The sequence below is a fragment of the Medicago sativa genome, chromosome 8, assembly GCF_051527215.1.
Source record: "Medicago sativa cultivar Bolivia chromosome 8, Bolivia_mono, whole genome shotgun sequence".
NCBI classification, from domain to species: domain Eukaryota; kingdom Viridiplantae; phylum Streptophyta; class Magnoliopsida; order Fabales; family Fabaceae; genus Medicago; species Medicago sativa.
In genome coordinates, this window is record NC_140756.1 from 67,705,789 (window position 1) to 67,722,554 (window position 16,766).

At 31.7% G+C, this 16,766-nt stretch overlaps 2 protein-coding genes and 1 non-coding gene across 3 annotated transcripts; 1 reads left to right on the top strand and 2 right to left on the bottom strand.

The window, feature by feature from the left end:
- Positions 1-1,333: 1,333 nt before the first annotated feature.
- On the top strand, positions 1,334-1,405 carry TRNAE-UUC (transfer RNA glutamic acid (anticodon UUC)). The gene has a single exon. It is a non-coding gene; the product is annotated as a tRNA-Glu (tRNA).
- A 5,864-nt stretch (positions 1,406-7,269) lies between these two features.
- LOC146900799 (soluble inorganic pyrophosphatase 1-like) lies at positions 7,270-10,579 on the bottom strand. Its single transcript, XM_085733285.1, has 9 exons — positions 10,543-10,579; positions 10,233-10,447; positions 9,850-9,878; positions 9,587-9,652; positions 8,875-8,982; positions 8,707-8,772; positions 7,905-8,025; positions 7,676-7,757; positions 7,270-7,570 (listed from the first exon to the last, which is right to left on the bottom strand). The coding sequence occupies exons 2-9, from the start codon at positions 10,414-10,416 to the stop codon at positions 7,528-7,530; spliced, it is 699 nt and encodes a 232-aa protein (XP_085589411.1). The 5' UTR covers positions 10,417-10,447; positions 10,543-10,579; the 3' UTR covers positions 7,270-7,527.
- A 761-nt stretch (positions 10,580-11,340) lies between these two features.
- On the bottom strand, positions 11,341-15,855 carry LOC146900800 (alpha/beta-Hydrolases superfamily protein). Its single transcript, XM_085733284.1, has 7 exons — positions 15,586-15,855; positions 15,396-15,503; positions 14,815-14,959; positions 13,624-13,794; positions 13,012-13,252; positions 12,301-12,392; positions 11,341-11,871 (listed from the first exon to the last, which is right to left on the bottom strand). Exons 1-7 carry the CDS (start codon positions 15,680-15,682, stop codon positions 11,598-11,600), a joined length of 1,128 nt encoding a protein of 375 aa, XP_085589410.1. The 5' UTR covers positions 15,683-15,855; the 3' UTR covers positions 11,341-11,597.
- Positions 15,856-16,766: the final 911 nt, after the last annotated feature.

Sequence of the window (16,766 nt, forward strand, 5' to 3'; positions counted from 1 at the left end):
CTATTATAAACTTCATCATATCTTGTGTGTAGATGAGAAAAACATTAAATGAGCATTTAACTTATAGGTTGCCACGTGTACTTTAAAAAAAAAATAGTGCAAATATATATAATAGAGATTTGTCTTTTATTAATGTTGCCTTTTATAATTAGTGCCATGAAAATTTAGAAATTTAGTAATTTAATTTTCAATTGCCAAGTGGCACAATGCACAAGTGGATAGCCTATAAGAAAAGTAGCATTTAATATAGGTCATTGTAAAACATTTGCAATTGTATATAATATAGATAACCTGCCTTTGATAAATATATAAAGTCGAATATATTTCCTGTCATTACCGCTACAGTATTTTCCATTTTTCCTTGTGATTACGTAAAAAAAAATCCTTGTGATCAGGGTGAAGCCCACAAATCTGGCACTTTCATAACTAGTTAGGGGTCCCTAAAAAAAAACATTAAAGAAAATGCTAAATAAATGTTTTTTTTTTTAAGAATTTAACTAATATATACTATCAATGTAATTTTTTTAAAATGTATTCAATGATGCGTTGTCACATCAATTAATGAATATAAAGATACATAAATTAACATATTGATTATTTGACGTGACAACACATAATTGTAGATTGACAGAACAAATTAATTAAACTATGAGAAATGGTAATTTGTGTCCAAAGGCGCAAGTTAAGAAACTAAAAATAAAAATAAAATCTTAATTTTTTTTGAAGAAGCTAAATAGCCCAGATTGACATAACATATTAATTAAACTATGAGAAATGGTAATTTGTGTCCAAAGACGCAAGTTAAGAAACTAAAAATAAAAATAAAATCTTAATTTTTTTTTTTTGATTTGAATTTTTTTTTTTGATTTGAAGAATTTTGATTTGAAGAAGCTAAAGCTAAATAGCCCACCCAAATTAGCACCGGAGAGAATCGAACCTAAGACCTAAGACCTTACGGAGGACCTTACGGAGGAGCACACTCCTAAGACCCAAACCAATACCACCAGGCCAACCCAAGTGGGTTATAAAATCTTAAAAATTGTGTATTTTTAATTTTAAAAACTTTAAATTTCATCATTTTAACTTATACATTTATTGACTAATCCGTTTTTTTAGTTTCATTTAACTTGTGCGTACAAGTTAGCATGATAATGACCCTTAAACTATTTATTCACTTAAGTTGAGTTGAGAGCTTAAATTAAACTGGCCAACATCTGCAGTTTCAAGTTTCAAATTCTTCAAAAAAAAGTCTGAACTCTCAAGCAAGTTTAACTTAAAAAATCTTAACTGTAGAGTTAATTAAATAGCAAAGAGTTAAACACTTAACGTGAATTCCATTGTCGTCCAGCGGTTAGGATATCTGGCTTTCACCCAGGAGACCCGGGTTCGATTCCCGGCAATGGAATCTTTTCTTATTTTTTTTTATTTTTTTATATAACTCCGTTTTTTTCTTCTACCAATTTCACGTATCCAATTTCGTAACAAAAGTTAGTGCATACTGCATACATATAACAAAACAAAAATTTGTGAAGGAATCATTGTTTCATACTTGTCATTTGTCAATATTAAAAGTAAAGATCGCATTGCTGTATTTTGTAGGCAAAAATCATTTTTGGTAAATTCTTAAGATTAAAATGATCATTGTGTGGGTAATATTGGCATATAGCTGCTTGGAGTTTGAATAACTATGCATAAAGTATGTTTAAAAAAAAACCATGAACAAAGTATTACATTATTTATTCATAAAATACTAAAATATATCGCTTTTCATGAATGGCAATTTCTAAAACAAAAATAGTACTACTTTGCTAAATTTCACTATTTTGAGTGTTTTTTTTAGCATCAAACTAGTTACAAACCCGTGCTTCGCACGGGTTGAATAACGTATCTTGTAAAAAAATTGTTCCAAATGAAAAATGAGCAAATTAATGAATATTGCACAAACTCGGATATTCTAAATAAATCACTTTTACTGTATTTTTAAAAAAAACTTTGTTATAAAGGATAAATGGGCAAATTAAGAGAAATAGCTGCATTTTTCTAAGAAATTGATGTCGTTCATAAATGTGAAAATCAAGCAAGCATATTGCACAAATCTTAGCTATATGTACATTTCTAAAACATTTACCAAAGCATTATAAAGATTTGCTGTAGGAAAAGAGCATGTTCTATTTTGTTCAAGAGATTAGGAAAACAACATTATAATTAACATGATACTAATTGGAACCAATGAAGGAACCAACAATGTGCAGATTAACGTTACATAATAGTTAGGTTTATAAAAGAAACTGCAAGTGTCATAGACTAACCAAAAAGGGATTTTTGCCAATATTTACATCAGACAAAATGAAAAGAACAAATGGCATATTCCAAAGTCAAGATAGTTTACGATTACAGTCCAAAGCGATACGCCAAAATAGTAGAAGTTCAAATAGTTCAACGACAAAGATCTACTTTGGAATAACTCAAACGTGCAAGTTCTTCAGTGACTTTTCGAGATCAAAGATGAGCTTACCACTTTCTTCCATCACATGTTCTCTACAGAAATTGAACCGCTACCCACCCAAGTATTTTTCATAGCTTGCTCTTTCGGCGGTAATGAGACGACACTTATACTTTCTCTGCGTCTGGTCATCAATGAGAGTGATTGTTTTGGGCTTTTCTTTCAAAATTGTTCTTGACACCTCGTTTGAGAAATGCTAAACAGAGAAATAACTGCAATATTAGTCTAATGCAAATTAACATGGATAAGATGTATGCGAATATAGTTACATATAATTTATAAAATGAAGGTAGAATAACTGATTTTAAGCTAAAGAAAATGTACCATGACTTCTAATTTATATTCCTATAAGTCTAGATAAATGCATGCATGTGGATTATATGTACCCCATTGGCCAATTAACATTGTTGAAACAAATGAAAATTTAGCATCACTCCCGCATGTACATTTATAGCTAGCACCATTTGACATTGATGTCTTCGAATATTTGGTGCAACTCTCATAATACCATCCAAACTGGTTAGGATTGAATTTAGTTTTTTCCAAATAGTGATGTAGTATGTATCCTAACACAAATTATGCACATGAAATAAAGAATAATGCAATATGTATTTTTAATTTGTGCGTAAAAAAACTCAAAGCATGTTTGTGCATAAAAAAACAGACCTTGACTAAGTTTATAAATTCAACAATTGGCCTAACTTGAGACAGATTGAAAAAATCGTCGTACGAAGTACGTTGAGAAGAAGTCGAACTCTGACTTAAGTTCTGACTGAAGCTTTGACTCTGAGCTTGAGAAGTGTTAAGGTCACGACAACAATTCAAGAAACATGGTCAAAAAATAATCAAATCAGATTGTGAAATAATAAGTTACTCTAACATTGTATTGTGAAATCATAATGCAAACTTACCAAGTCTTAAACTTCTCAACAACCGGATGATGTAGGTTGATGAGCAACCTCGAACCTGACCAATTGTTACATATATTTGGGTTGCCATTGGCTACAAAATGGAAGCAAAGAACTCAAAGTAAATAGATGGTAAATGATAAAGCTACGAAGTATTTTTCCAATAGTGTTACATCAACCATATTCCCGCTGGATAAGGAAATACATCTTTCAGGTCATTATCAAACTTTAAAAAAATACTGTCATCTGATGCTGACAAATTAGAAGATAATACATTTTATCTTTCAACACAATGTTCGTACATGGTTTCTTTCCAGTCCCAATTGGTTGTCTTGACAATCTCATGAAGAAGCCCGATGATTTCTTAAAAAAAAACATCTATAAGAACATTATAATCGGAGAAATCACAGAAATAAAATAAAGCACATAATTATATCATATAAAACGTCAGTTTTGAATTTTCCATCTTGAATTTCCTTAAATGACTTAAAGCGAAATTCATGAGTAAGAACGTTAGTTAACTTGTCATATTTCTGCATCTTTTCACCAGAACCAAAAACAACCTTAAAAGGATTAAATGCAATGTCATTATCAAACTCATGACAATTATACAAAGTATAAGTCTTGTTTTCCTCGATCAAAGTCTTCCATTGCTCCAATTCTCTATATCGAGTTATTACATGAACTCGATCACCCTAAATCCAAGAAAGAAACCAAAAAATATAAATAAATCAAAATGTACACTAATAAGTAACATTGATAAATCATAAATGAAATTACAACAAATCTTAACTAACTCATCTAACCTTTGCATCACAAATAATGAGCTTCATATGTTGATTCTCATTACTACCAGTCACAATCCAAGAATCTAGCACTCCAAATCCTATTTTCCAAATGTCCAAATCATTTTTGAGATCCTTAATGTAGTCATAATCCATTGACATTGAAAGTCCTATACGGAAATACAATAATACATCATTTAATTTTATTCCCTTTGTTCATTCTGATATCGAAAGAAGCTAACATATTTCTATGTGATCAATTTATGTATCATCAAATCAACCTGATCTTAAATGCACAAATTTCTGTATCATCAATTTTCTAGACCTCAATGATATGACCAAAACAAATTTACACGAATCAACTTTCGTACGGCTCAATGATATAGGAAAGAATAAACCAAATATGAAAATTGTTACAGCTTTAGGATTACTCACAAAAACAAAAATAACCCACATGCATCAATTTTTTTCAACTACAGTACCAGAAGCTAAAATAACAATTGTGTCAAAACCTTACCATGGCTAAAATTCAATCATCATGACACTATACTCCACATAACAAAGGAATATTTTTCTACCGCCATGCAACATAACAATTTATGGTACATAATCCACTAACAATTGAAAAAAAAACAAAAAACTAAAACCATTAAAATGCAGAATCGTGAAAAAAAAAAAGGAAGAAAACTACCTATGATGAAGAAAAAAACTAAAACAGTGTCGAAAAATGAACCCCTCAAGCCATAAAAATCAGTCAACTCAAGTCATGCATGCTCTCAGAACCATGAAAAAAAGGAAGAAAATGACCTCTTATGAAGAAGAAAGTGAAACGGTGTTCCAAGTTGAACTTAGATACCGTTTGGCCAATATTTTTTACAGTCTAAAAGTTACTTCAAAACAAAGTTAAAATAAAGGACTTTAAGAAAGAAGCTAAAGTTGTTTGGTTTCTTTGTTTTTTTTAGTTTTAAAGCTATTTTTAAGTTAAATGTTGTTTGGCAAAATATTGTACAAACTTTGATTTTTTTTTTATGGTGTCCGGGGTTCGAACCCCGGACTTGGCATATATTTATGCATTGTTCCTATCAACTGAGCTAAGCTCACGAGAAAAAAACTTTGAATTTATTATGAATTAACAAAATAAATAAAAAAATGTATAAAATATTTTCTGAAGGCTAAAAATATTAAAAAATAAAAGATATTGTTTTTTACAAATACTATATTTACTCAATAACGTTTATTTTGTGTAACATGAATACAAATTTGTATGATCATATAAATGACTTGTTAAATATTTGAATAGGAGAAACAATTTAAGGAGCCTGAAATAATAACATAAATAATATTAAAATAGTTGGTTTTTTCTATTTCAATAAATTTCGTTATAAGAATACCATATTTTTGGTGTCTTTCAAAAATATAAGAATTTATATTATATGATATTATATTTGTTACATTGTTGGTGTCATGAAAACATATATGTTAAGTTTTTTTAATAAGAAAAAGATATGCATAGTTTGTTACACTATAAAAGTGCAATATATATATATATATATATATACATATATATATATATATATATATATAAGTATAATTTTTTTAGGCATCTATACCCTTTTTGAAGAAAAGACATCTACAATTTTACTTTTAATTAAAATCAAAGTTTTATAAAAATAATCATATGCATTATGCAACGCCAAAAAAAATTATATGCATTAGCGTAACAAAAAATAGAAACACATAAAGTATTACTCTAAACGCTAATGTGTGTGTATATATTAGCGAGGTTGAAGAAAGAAAATAAAAATATTTGGTATCATTAAATGACAGCGTGAATAAAAATATTTGTGAGGTTGTGATGATTAAACGATATTGAAATTAAATATATAAGTGATAAAAAGATAATAAAACTCCTTTGAAAAAAAGGTAATAAAATTAAATGAAACCTGCTTAAAAAAATTAAATAGAACGGTTAAAAAAAATTAAATGGAAGAAAAAACATATTTGAAATATAATAACAAAAAATAAAAGAAAAGGTTCCCAACGTGAATTGAAGAGAGATGCTTGTGAAATAAATTGTCGAGAAGTAGTTTTTTGAAGTAGCATTCAACAACTTTTGGCCAAAGCTCATTCCACTCAATTTTATACATTAAAAAAAGTACCTTTTTTAGTAAGTACTTAATTGATATTGTATTTGGCCTAACTTCTCCTTAAAAATGTATAGAAGTTGGAAAAAAGTCGGGTCAAACGATACTTTAATCTCCCACAACGACAATGTAGAAGCAACTGAATTTAAGATTATTTTTATTCTTATAAAATAAATATAAAATAAAAAAGAAAATAATATAAAATAAATATAGAATTATGAGGTGGCACTCTCCAAGGTTAATGAATTATGAAATTACCAAATTGCCCCTCCTAGGGGTAAAATTGGAAATTCACATGGCATCAATTTTAATAAATAGTTAATAGACGCTATTTCTTATGTGTCAAAAAAACCTCATTACCTACAAGCAAACACGTACTCCTCTATTACCAATCACGAAAAAAGAAGAAAAAGTTCACTTTTACAATGACTATAATTGTAAGACGTGAAAAATGAACTAATTGACTTGCATAAATAGAGGTAAAACCATTTGTTGCAAGAAATGAATGGATAGACTAAAATAGAGGCAAGAAAATGACCCAAGTAAAATACGACCTAGAAAGTTCATGTCACTAGAACTACAATGTTGGGCTAACCAAAAACAAAAAATAACTCTAAATTCATCGTGGGAGCTGCTTTTATCTCCATGGTTTCTTAAAACCCACATTCGTTTAGAAGTACACTTCCAGATAGAAAAAAAGACATTTTTGGGGGGGACAAAATGGTGTATTTTTGTACTTCCATATAAGTGTGGATTTTAAGAAGTCATGGGAGGATGAAATCACCTCTCATTCATTTAAATGTTGGGATAACCACTTAAACCTTTTGGACTCTAAATGGTGTAGATCTGATTATATTTTTTTGAAGACTTTAATGAAAGAAAAAAAAAATGTATTGCAATCAAATCCTACCCTCCTGTGGAGGGGGAAATTTTAAAGAAAGAAAAAGTGCTTATTATTTGAATGTACCATACACTACCATATCATCTAAAGTATCTTGGAGGTACAGCACAGTGACTGTTGTTAATAGAAGAAAAACAAATCAAAAGATTTAGGCGTCAACTGATAGAAGCCAATCATTGTAGCATAGCGCGATAGAATGAAAAACAAATCATGATGATCTTCATAGACATTTACAAGTATACTTGATACGTGTCTGCAATTTGCTGCTAACCAGTATCCAAAGAAGTCACTTCCTTAAGTTTCCAACTACATAAGCAGCATATAGATCCCTGCAAAAAAGGGGAAAGAGAAAAAAATTCATGTGTGAAATCTAAATGAATCATTTGATCATTAATGGAAAAAGTAGAAACTATCAACAAAGCATAGTAGCTCACATGGAGTGTTCAATAGCCTTAACAGCAGCTTCAGCTGGTAGAAAGTCCTCAACATTGACTATTTTGTTCTCATTCTTCTTGTCTAGTGTGGAAAGTTAAGGACACACAACATATGGGAATAGCACTAACAGAATCAATGGTAAAAGCATTTAAAGGGTCATGGTGAAATAAATCATCTATGAACATATGGTCAAAAATTATCAGTTCTTCATTGCAAATAACAGGATACAGTCCTCAAAGAATCTTCTAATTTCAGCAAGCCTGTGTGGAGGGAGCTCCTTGATGTCCTTGTAATGGCGGTACTCAGGGTCATCAGCACAAACTGCTATGATCTTGTCATCCTTCTCTCCCTGTGACAGGATTCAAAGGGAGGAAAAGTTAAAGCATGTCATGGCATTCACATATATCTGTAGTACATTGTTCATATTTCAAGCACCCAAATTGGAAAAGTCAAAGCATGCCATTGCATTCGCTTTTATCTGTAGCACATTGTTAGACTATGAAAGAAAATCATTCGTTTATTTTCATATAACAGCATAGTAAGCTTCTAGAATGTCTGGTTCATGATTTGGTATAAGAGTCTCTATGACTAAGTCGACAAAAGTTTGATCCATGCTGCTTGCATTATTCAAAAAAATTTAAGCACACAAACTATAACATTTGAATGTTTAACAGCTTAAGCTTATGAGTAGGTTCATGACATATATTTTCCCGTTGATCCCTCTAATGGTATTGCCAAATAATGCGTGCAACAATTTTCCTTGCACCATTTTCTTTTACTCTCATTGGTTCATTGAAATATACTCCTATTCCAATCATATTACTCTTAAGCTAAAATTGTAAGGGATTAAAATGTTAATGGTTATAAATTTCACTATTGCATATAAAATATCAGATACAATCTAGGGAATTGTAATCTTCATTTCAAATCACAGGACAGCCACATAGAGTTGAAGTATAATTCAATAGCATACATACAACCATACATGCGTATTTGTGCACGAGCGCGTGGAGTGGGAAACAACTTTTACCTGGTCAATCATAGGCATCAATCCAATAGCACGGGCACGAAGGAAACAACCAGGTATCACAGGCTCCTATTCAAAATACAAGTTTCAATTTAAAAACAGTTGCAAATTTCACAATAAAGAGCTATTTCCATAAACTAGCTTTAAAAGTAGTTCTTTAAGCATTATTACCTGCATCAGAACTAGGACATCCAAGGGATCTTCATCTTCACAAAGGGTTCTTGGAATAAAACCATAGTTATGTGGATAGACAACTGATGAGTAAAGAATCCGATCAACCTAAGTTAATCAGCCCATTTGTTAGCTATGCTTCAGAACAAACAAACGCAAATTTTACATCCAGAAACCAAAACATTATCTACATAAAGCAGGACACACAAATACACCGAAACATCCTATAGCTCAATAACTATTGAGCACCGACAAAGACACCTAACAAATGATTTAAGAAAATAAAAGTGACTGAATGCAATCACATGTGTTGGTATCATGTTAGACTCCGATGTATTGAACACCAAACACACCTTCGATTTGAAGTACATAGCTCAATAACACATAATATGAAACCACAATGCATTCAAAGTATTTGAATTATCTTTTTAACTTCTACCTGTCTATAATATAAATGAAACCACTTTGCAACCTAAACATTAAACATAACCAATATTACTCCTAAAAACTTAGACATGTAAAATACGGTGCTTGCAAAGGAAAATACGTCTTCACAATTAATTTGGCAGAATTGTAGAAATGGTAAATTATAATATGATTCCCTTAAAAGAAACAGCCTTTATATTTTCGCATCAAATGAATCAACCATATTTTCGGAATCAGATGAAATTAATGATTGAAAAGTTATAATTGGGAAGAATGTAAATGATACCTTAATAAGTCCACTTTTCTTGTCCAGTTCATACTTAACCTTGCTTCCTTTGCCAATTTCAACCACCTACAACAACAGAATTCACTTTACACCATTAATGGGACAGAAATGTTACAGAATGCAAATGAGATTTCCGCATTTATTAATTCTTTCTTTACTTGCATTAACTACACGAAGGGTCATGCTTGATGATAACCAATTATCTTCCCTAAGCAATATTATGCATGAATAAAAAAGAATACAACAAATAAAAAGAAACTTACACAATTGAAAACAGATGGAGCTCCTGGTCCTGTATTTATGAAAATAATGGTAAATGCAGATATTGTTAAAAACTAGAGAGAGATTCTTGAAGCAGAAACAACAATGAGAAATTAAAGAAACTTAAAAAAGAGTTAGTTAGCAGTAATACCAATCTCTAAGGGTGTGTTTGGGAAGAGGGTTTAGGAGGGGAAGGGAGGGGAGGGCTCACTTTTATTTTTTAAATTACGAACAATGTAAAATGTCTTTTTAAGATAAATTAAGTGTTTTTGAAGTATTATATGATCATTTATCATGTTGTTAATTCAATTTTTTAAAAATCATTTTATAATGTCTTTACATTAAAAAAGAAATGTAAGCCCTCCCCTCCCTTCCCCTCCTAAACCCTCTTCCCAAACACACCCTAAGTCGTGCCATGGATGAGCAGCAGCATCTTTCTTATCAGCCATGGAAGAAAGTATTCTTTCATTCAACGCAACAACTGGAGGTAACTCAATCTTAGAAGCAGTAGAAGAAGAAGAATGAGTTGCTTTTTTTGATTCTTGTTCATTGTTGTTATTGGTAGCCATTTTCACTCGATGATGATTTCTGAGCTAAAACCTATACAAACATGTAAAATTGAAAACGGGAATGATGAATGAATCTTTATTAGACAACAAGTTATGGTAAATGAAGATGAAGATATTATAACAAACCGAAGAAAATGAATGGAGGTTGAGAAATGTGATATGTGACTGAGAGAAACGTTACTACTGAGATAGTGAAGTAACGGAATAGAATGTGTTTGTTTCTGTGGGACCTACTTCCTCTTCTTTTCAGATATTTATTTGTGAGTTACTACGTCGGTCTGAAAATAACAAGATTTCTTTTCAATCAGACGGTTCACAACGTAGATTCTTTATTCCAATGGAACCTTCCACTGTTTTCAGTGAAAGTGAGTAATGTGAAAATCTCTATTTTACCCCTACTTTATCTTGCTTTGCTTATGTGGTCCACGTTTGAGTTCATATCATGCATTGAATTTAGAGTTAGATCCTCTTTATCCTATCGGTGTATGAGTTAATTAAGTTTGTTTCTATAAATATCATATCATATTATCATGCATGCAAGTGTGTATTAACTCTTGTGTACCTTAGAAGATAAGTTAGCCAGCTGTCAAGTTTGTTACTCTATCTTAACAGAAAGTTAACTGAACCATTGTAACGAAAGTTTTTGCGTATTTGCGTAATACACAAGAAATGAGAACTGAGATTTGAGAATTAGAGTGCGTTTTGATTGACTTATTTGAACAAACCTCCTTTGATCCCGCTGTCTAATGATAGGACAAACCTCACTTCTGTAAACTTAGTCGGTTATAATCGTCGCAGACGATTGTACATATTGCAACCTCCGACGTTCAATCAGAATTTCAGCTAAATAACATATATGTATAGAATGAAATGAGATGATTGCAAAATAACTAAATAGTAGTAATACAATTCTATTTGCTAATGTTTGAAGGAGAAAATTCAAATATATAACTCGATTAATGAAAGAGAAAATTCTATATAATGTAAGAATTGAATGCAGGCATGCAGAAACATGACCATAGTCTATGTGTGTCGACAGTGTCGTCATTTTCCACTATCCTCGGTATTTTTAATCGGCTTTCCTATACATCGTATGGTGATGACTTCGTACAACAGCATGAATCTCAAAACTTAATCAAGAGTAATGTTTGATTAGCTATACATACAAGGTTATACAATGTTCAAACTGTTTGGAGAGAGACTTTAGGAGTAAGGGTGGCGAGCCAATCCAATAAAGCCGAGTTCACAAGTTCCGGTATCTCGTCGTGGGGGCAATGCCCGGCTTGCAAGTTAACAAGAGTTGTTTTTGGATAAAACTCTTTGATTTTGTTAGCTTTCGCTGGACCAACCCATGGATCAAGGTCACCCCATAGCAGAAGCAACGGGCAAGATAGTTCGCCTAACACAGAATCAAGAGTGTACTTGCTTTGATTCATCATGAAGCGTGTCATTAACCTGCAGAGAACAATATGTCAGGTAGTAGTTAAAAACAAAAGGAGAAACATTTACCAACAGAATTGTTTAGTACGCAAGCATTTCCTCAGCTTATCTACATTACTCAAGTCTAGTATGTTTCTTTCCAATAAATATCAAAAGCAAAATGAAGTTTTGAAATCAAATTTCGACAACAATTTAGATGGTTAACACGATTCAAATATATAGTTGACTAGTACGGTAGATGATTGATGAAAATAAATTGCAGCCTTGTTATAGATTTATTTCCAAAGGAGACGTATATTCATTTAATGATGTTGTGGCCTGTGAGTATGACGGACATAATTGGAACTCTAGCTATGACAGCAGGCACTGAATCTGTCATGCCACACTATACATGCAATCCGACAACATAGACAAAGACTGACTAGGACGGAAATGGTCATGCACCTGTAATAAACTTCTCCGGCATTGGGGTCTTGAGCTGGCCTTGTTATAGATTCCACAAGATAGTCATCCACATTGGAAGAGTTTTTATACACCTGCATTGACAAGCTACGCAATCAAACTTATATACAGTGCCATTTAAGTAAATTGAATAGTGTTTGATTGGAAACACCTAGTAATGAAAAAACAAGCAGAGTTAAGTCCCTGAAAGGAAATAAACAGTCCCACTAATGCTACAAGCTTCCGTAAATATGATTCTTAATTGTCGAATTCAAAGTTATGGATTTTAGATAAAAGGATAAGAGGAATAGTAAGAAGTTGAAAACTGTTGATAATAGCTTAATACAAAATACTAACCACCAATCCCTATTTATAAGGACACGTAGACTTATAATCTAAAATAAATACGAAAATCATGAAACAAATCACAATAATAACCAAGTAATATGGAGATTAATCCTAGGGGACAATCTAAGATACTCTTTGGTTAGAAACTAATCCCAAGGGATAAACTAAGCTACTCTAATATAATGTCAGAGATATTTTCTCATATTCTAAGAATAATATAAAATCGTCCTAACATTCTGGTGACACAAATATGCCTTGATGAGCCTATTCTGTGAAAGTTTATTCATTAATTAGTTGTCAAAGTTTGAACTTTAATACCTATCAAGCATTTAAAGAAATCCAAGTTGAAGATATCATGTAACCTACACTTTTTAAGACTGATTCAATCCGAGCGGGTTGCTTCGACTGCCAGAATATAAATCCAAGAACCACACGCTGGAAAACTTCCTTCAAAGGTTTTAGGAAAAACTTTTGTAGAGATGTTTCCTCTGAAGTTTTCTGTTCCTTATTTCCATCACCAAATTGTCCTGCAGAATTCAGTAGAACAACCCCCGTGACAGACTCAGGCAACCCAGCTGCTGCAATCAAAGCAGTAAATCCTCCAAGGCTGAAAAGTCATCATGATTGAGATTAACACCATAGTTTTAACTTATTAAAAAAAAATAGGAAAAGAATCGAAATAGCAGATATTGTAATTTATGAAAAGCTAAACATTGCAGCAGTCTAATTTGAACAAACCACTATTGTTTTGCGATATGCAATTTAGAATGAAGCGTTAACAGATAGCGGCACTATAGCACCGTAGTGTAGCGAAATTTGAACAAACAGCTATTTGTCGTGACCAGCGATGGACACCATTGTGTTTGCCACCACGACAGACTAAATTTCCAAAATTAAGGAAAACTGTGCATGGAAAAAAGAAGAATATGCTATTTCAGCCTAATAATTCGATGTAAATCTAGGTACTATAGTAATTACCTATTTCCAACCAAAACTGCTGGTTCTTTAACAATTTCCTTCATGAAGTCCACGACTTGATCCCTCCACACCATGGCATCATAGTCGACGAGTGCTTTGTCACTCCACCCAAATCCAAGCAAGTCTAAGGCATAAACCTTGTGTTTCTTGGCCAATTCTGGAATATTGTATCTGGAGATATGTAAATAAAGTGTATAAAGATATATGACTACATAACAAAAAATTAACTTATCGGACTGACAATCGAGGCCACTGTAATAAACATTTGAAGATTAATCAAGACTGCATACACTGCAAAGATAGAATACTCAACCTTTTTGTCTTAGAAGAAAGAGCTATAGCAACAATCACATTTTTTACAGTATTAAACAGCATTTGTTAGCACATTACATGCTATATCAGGATATTCCCTTTGCCATCAACGAAAAAAGTGAAAAGTACATACTAAGATTTATGCGAAGGTTCTAAGTTATAATATTTATCAGCTGGAAGTAAAAAAAATAGTAAATGTATGTGCTTCAAGTTTACTAAATTGTGGAGTGATAATAAGCGAAATGCTTTAATTGTTAACAACTAATAGTCTAGTACTAGTATAGCAGTTCATTATATATATGCTTGTACTAAAGTTTTTGAATGTTGTTATTTGGCAATTGAGTTGACTGGGCGATATGTTATATTTCATGCAGGCATAACATTTGATCAAGAAAGTGGAGCTCTCGCATTTTTGTAGCTTAGTTAAATCAATTATATCAATTCAATGTTCCTCTTCTCTTCCCTTTAGGAGTATAGACATCAGAATCTCATATATACATTGATGCGTGCATTTATAAAGATATGAACATGTTTACTGTATTTCTAAGTGTTGACATTAATTTTGTTATGCCTGCACAGATTGATTGCTGTTCAATGTTACTTAGGATCTTGTTTTATAATCACTTATTTATGCATATTGCAAATGAAAATATGCTGTTTACTGTATTTCTAAATGCATATATCGAAAGAAGGAACAGAATTGAATACGCACAGAATTGGAAGTTAGACTAAAAATATAAACAGCACATATAAAAGGGCACACTCAAATCTTTTAGCTGATTCTCTTCAAGAGTTTTCTTAATTTTTTCCCTTTCGGATTGAGCATTAACTAAGCAATAAAACTAAAAGAGGCATAAGATTTCAATGAAAAAAATAAACCTCCAGTGAAATGCAGATGCACCAAAACCATGAATAAGAACAAGAGGAGGGCCTTCTCCTTGCACAACATAGTGAATTTTATGATCCTTCCACTTCCAATAATTGTACCCTTCTGCTTTGTATGCTAATCTTTCAAGTTCCTTCTCTTAAAAAGGAAAAAGCCATGGATATAAGCATATAGAATAAAATAACCCATGTTTTAAAAAAAATCACAAATGAGTCCGAAAGTATACATCCAGACAACACAAAAACTCTTAATTCGTCCGAAAACACGCATCCGGACAACACAAAAACTGTGTTTTTCTTTTCAGATGTGTACATCCAAACTGCTTTCGGGTGGAAAAGTTCCTCCCTCAGTTTTTCATGTCTCTGAGTGCAACTTATTGGAAAAACCAAGTCCCGCCTAGATAGATTAAACATAAGGTCCGACTAGAGTTTATAAAGAGTGACGCCCCTCAACTCACAAACTGGTTCTGTAAGGATGAGTTAGACCTAATATAAAAACCTAATACAACGTGATTCCGCGATTCAAATCAATGATAGAAGTGAAAGTGAGGCAGAAGCAGCATTGAATAACTAACCTTGAGATGGTTGAGCTTGTGAAGTAAGAGAGGAAGCCATAACTGAAACTCCAGTTGCCATAATTCCTTTAAAAGCTAAACTTCTTCTGTTCAATTCACATTTACTTCCTTCAAACAAAACAAACAAAATCAGCAACAAAGAGATCAAAAAATTAACAAATAAATGCATTAATTAGAAAGAGAGACTTACTGTGATAGAGAGGTAGTGAAGCTGCAACAAGAAGGTGGTTTGTTTTGGTGAGTTGTAATCTAGGAGAAGGAGAGGGAGTAGATATACAAGAAGCCATTGACACGGAAACTTGGGAAGGAAGAAAAACTAAGACTTTTGAGGATGTTTCAGACCAAAACCTTGTTTATGGTTTAAGGTTGTTTTGTGAATTTGTGCGGTGTGGTGATGAGTGAGTGTTGTGGCTTACTCCAAGCCATTGACTCCCTTTGTCTCAGATCAGATTTCTAACACACTTTTAGGACTCAATGGTAAGTGGATTTTATATTAGAGTAATGATATTTTGACATTCATTTGATGACAACTTTGTTGACAACCTTGTTTTTCTCACTTCTTATTGGTCAAAAACAATGGAGAGAGAAAAAGGAAGAGAGAGGATAACAACATCATGTGAGTATGAAAGAGCAAATTGTCCAAAAATTGTCAAAAAGTGGTTGTCAAAATATCATTTCTCTTTATATTATTGTATTTTCAGAATAAAAATATCATTAATTTATTCTTTAAACTATCGATCACTAAACTATTTAAATCAAGTAAAATGTCCCAAAACCAAATTTATATGTGTCAATACCCAAGGTGAATAATAATCTTTGACTCATTACAAACATTACCAAGAAAAATCCAAAGAGATAAAACCTTGAAAAAAAAAATAGGAAAAATAATAACCTATGACTCACTAAAAACATCACCAAGAAAAATCCAAAGAGATAAAACCTTGAAAAAAATAGGAAAAAAAATGCAAAGTAAAACAATAAAGATTTTAACATCAAATCAACAAAATCTATACACAATTAATAACCTGGATGCTATCGTTATAACTTTTCATAAGTAAATGTTTTTTGAAGGAAATATTTTGAGTGCTGCCATTGAACACAATCTTAATTTAGAATCTAGTCATCCTATGTATTCTTTGATAATTGCAATTATAATTTGGAAAAGAGAAAATTGAAAGAAAAATAATATGTGAGGTACTTTTATATCTATTGTTTGGTTTGATTTTTTTTAAGAACCTAAAAAATACAAAAACAAACTACTTAAGACTTGTCAAGAGCAGACACAAAATACAAACAAGAATTAAAATAATGTCGAAGTATTTAAAAGTGAAACCACGTAAAAAAAAAAAATGTCCTAAGAACATTTTTTTA

What these genes read in the sequence shown, in the direction of transcription:
- LOC146900799 (XM_085733285.1), bottom strand. Translation starts at nt 10,416, where the DNA reads ATGGCTACCAATAACAACAATGAACAAGAATCAAAAAAAGCAACTCAT. An exon ending in AGGGTGTGTTTGGGAAGAGG is followed by an intron (nt 9,879 to 10,232) that starts GTTTAGGAGGGG and finishes TCATAAATACAG; the next exon opens with GACCAGGAGCTCCATCTGTT. An exon ending in CTCCATCTGTTTTCAATTGT is followed by an intron (nt 9,653 to 9,849) that starts GTAAGTTTCTTT and finishes CTGTTGTTGTAG; the next exon opens with GTGGTTGAAATTGGCAAAGG.
- LOC146900800 (XM_085733284.1), bottom strand. Translation starts at nt 15,682, where the DNA reads ATGGCTTCTTGTATATCTACTCCCTCTCCTTCTCCTAGATTACAACTC. An exon ending in TTCACTACCTCTCTATCACA is followed by an intron (nt 15,504 to 15,585) that starts GTAAGTCTCTCT and finishes TTTTGTTTGAAG; the next exon opens with GAAGTAAATGTGAATTGAAC. An exon ending in GCATCTGCATTTCACTGGAG is followed by an intron (nt 13,795 to 14,814) that starts GTTTATTTTTTT and finishes ACATATCTCCAG; the next exon opens with ATACAATATTCCAGAATTGG.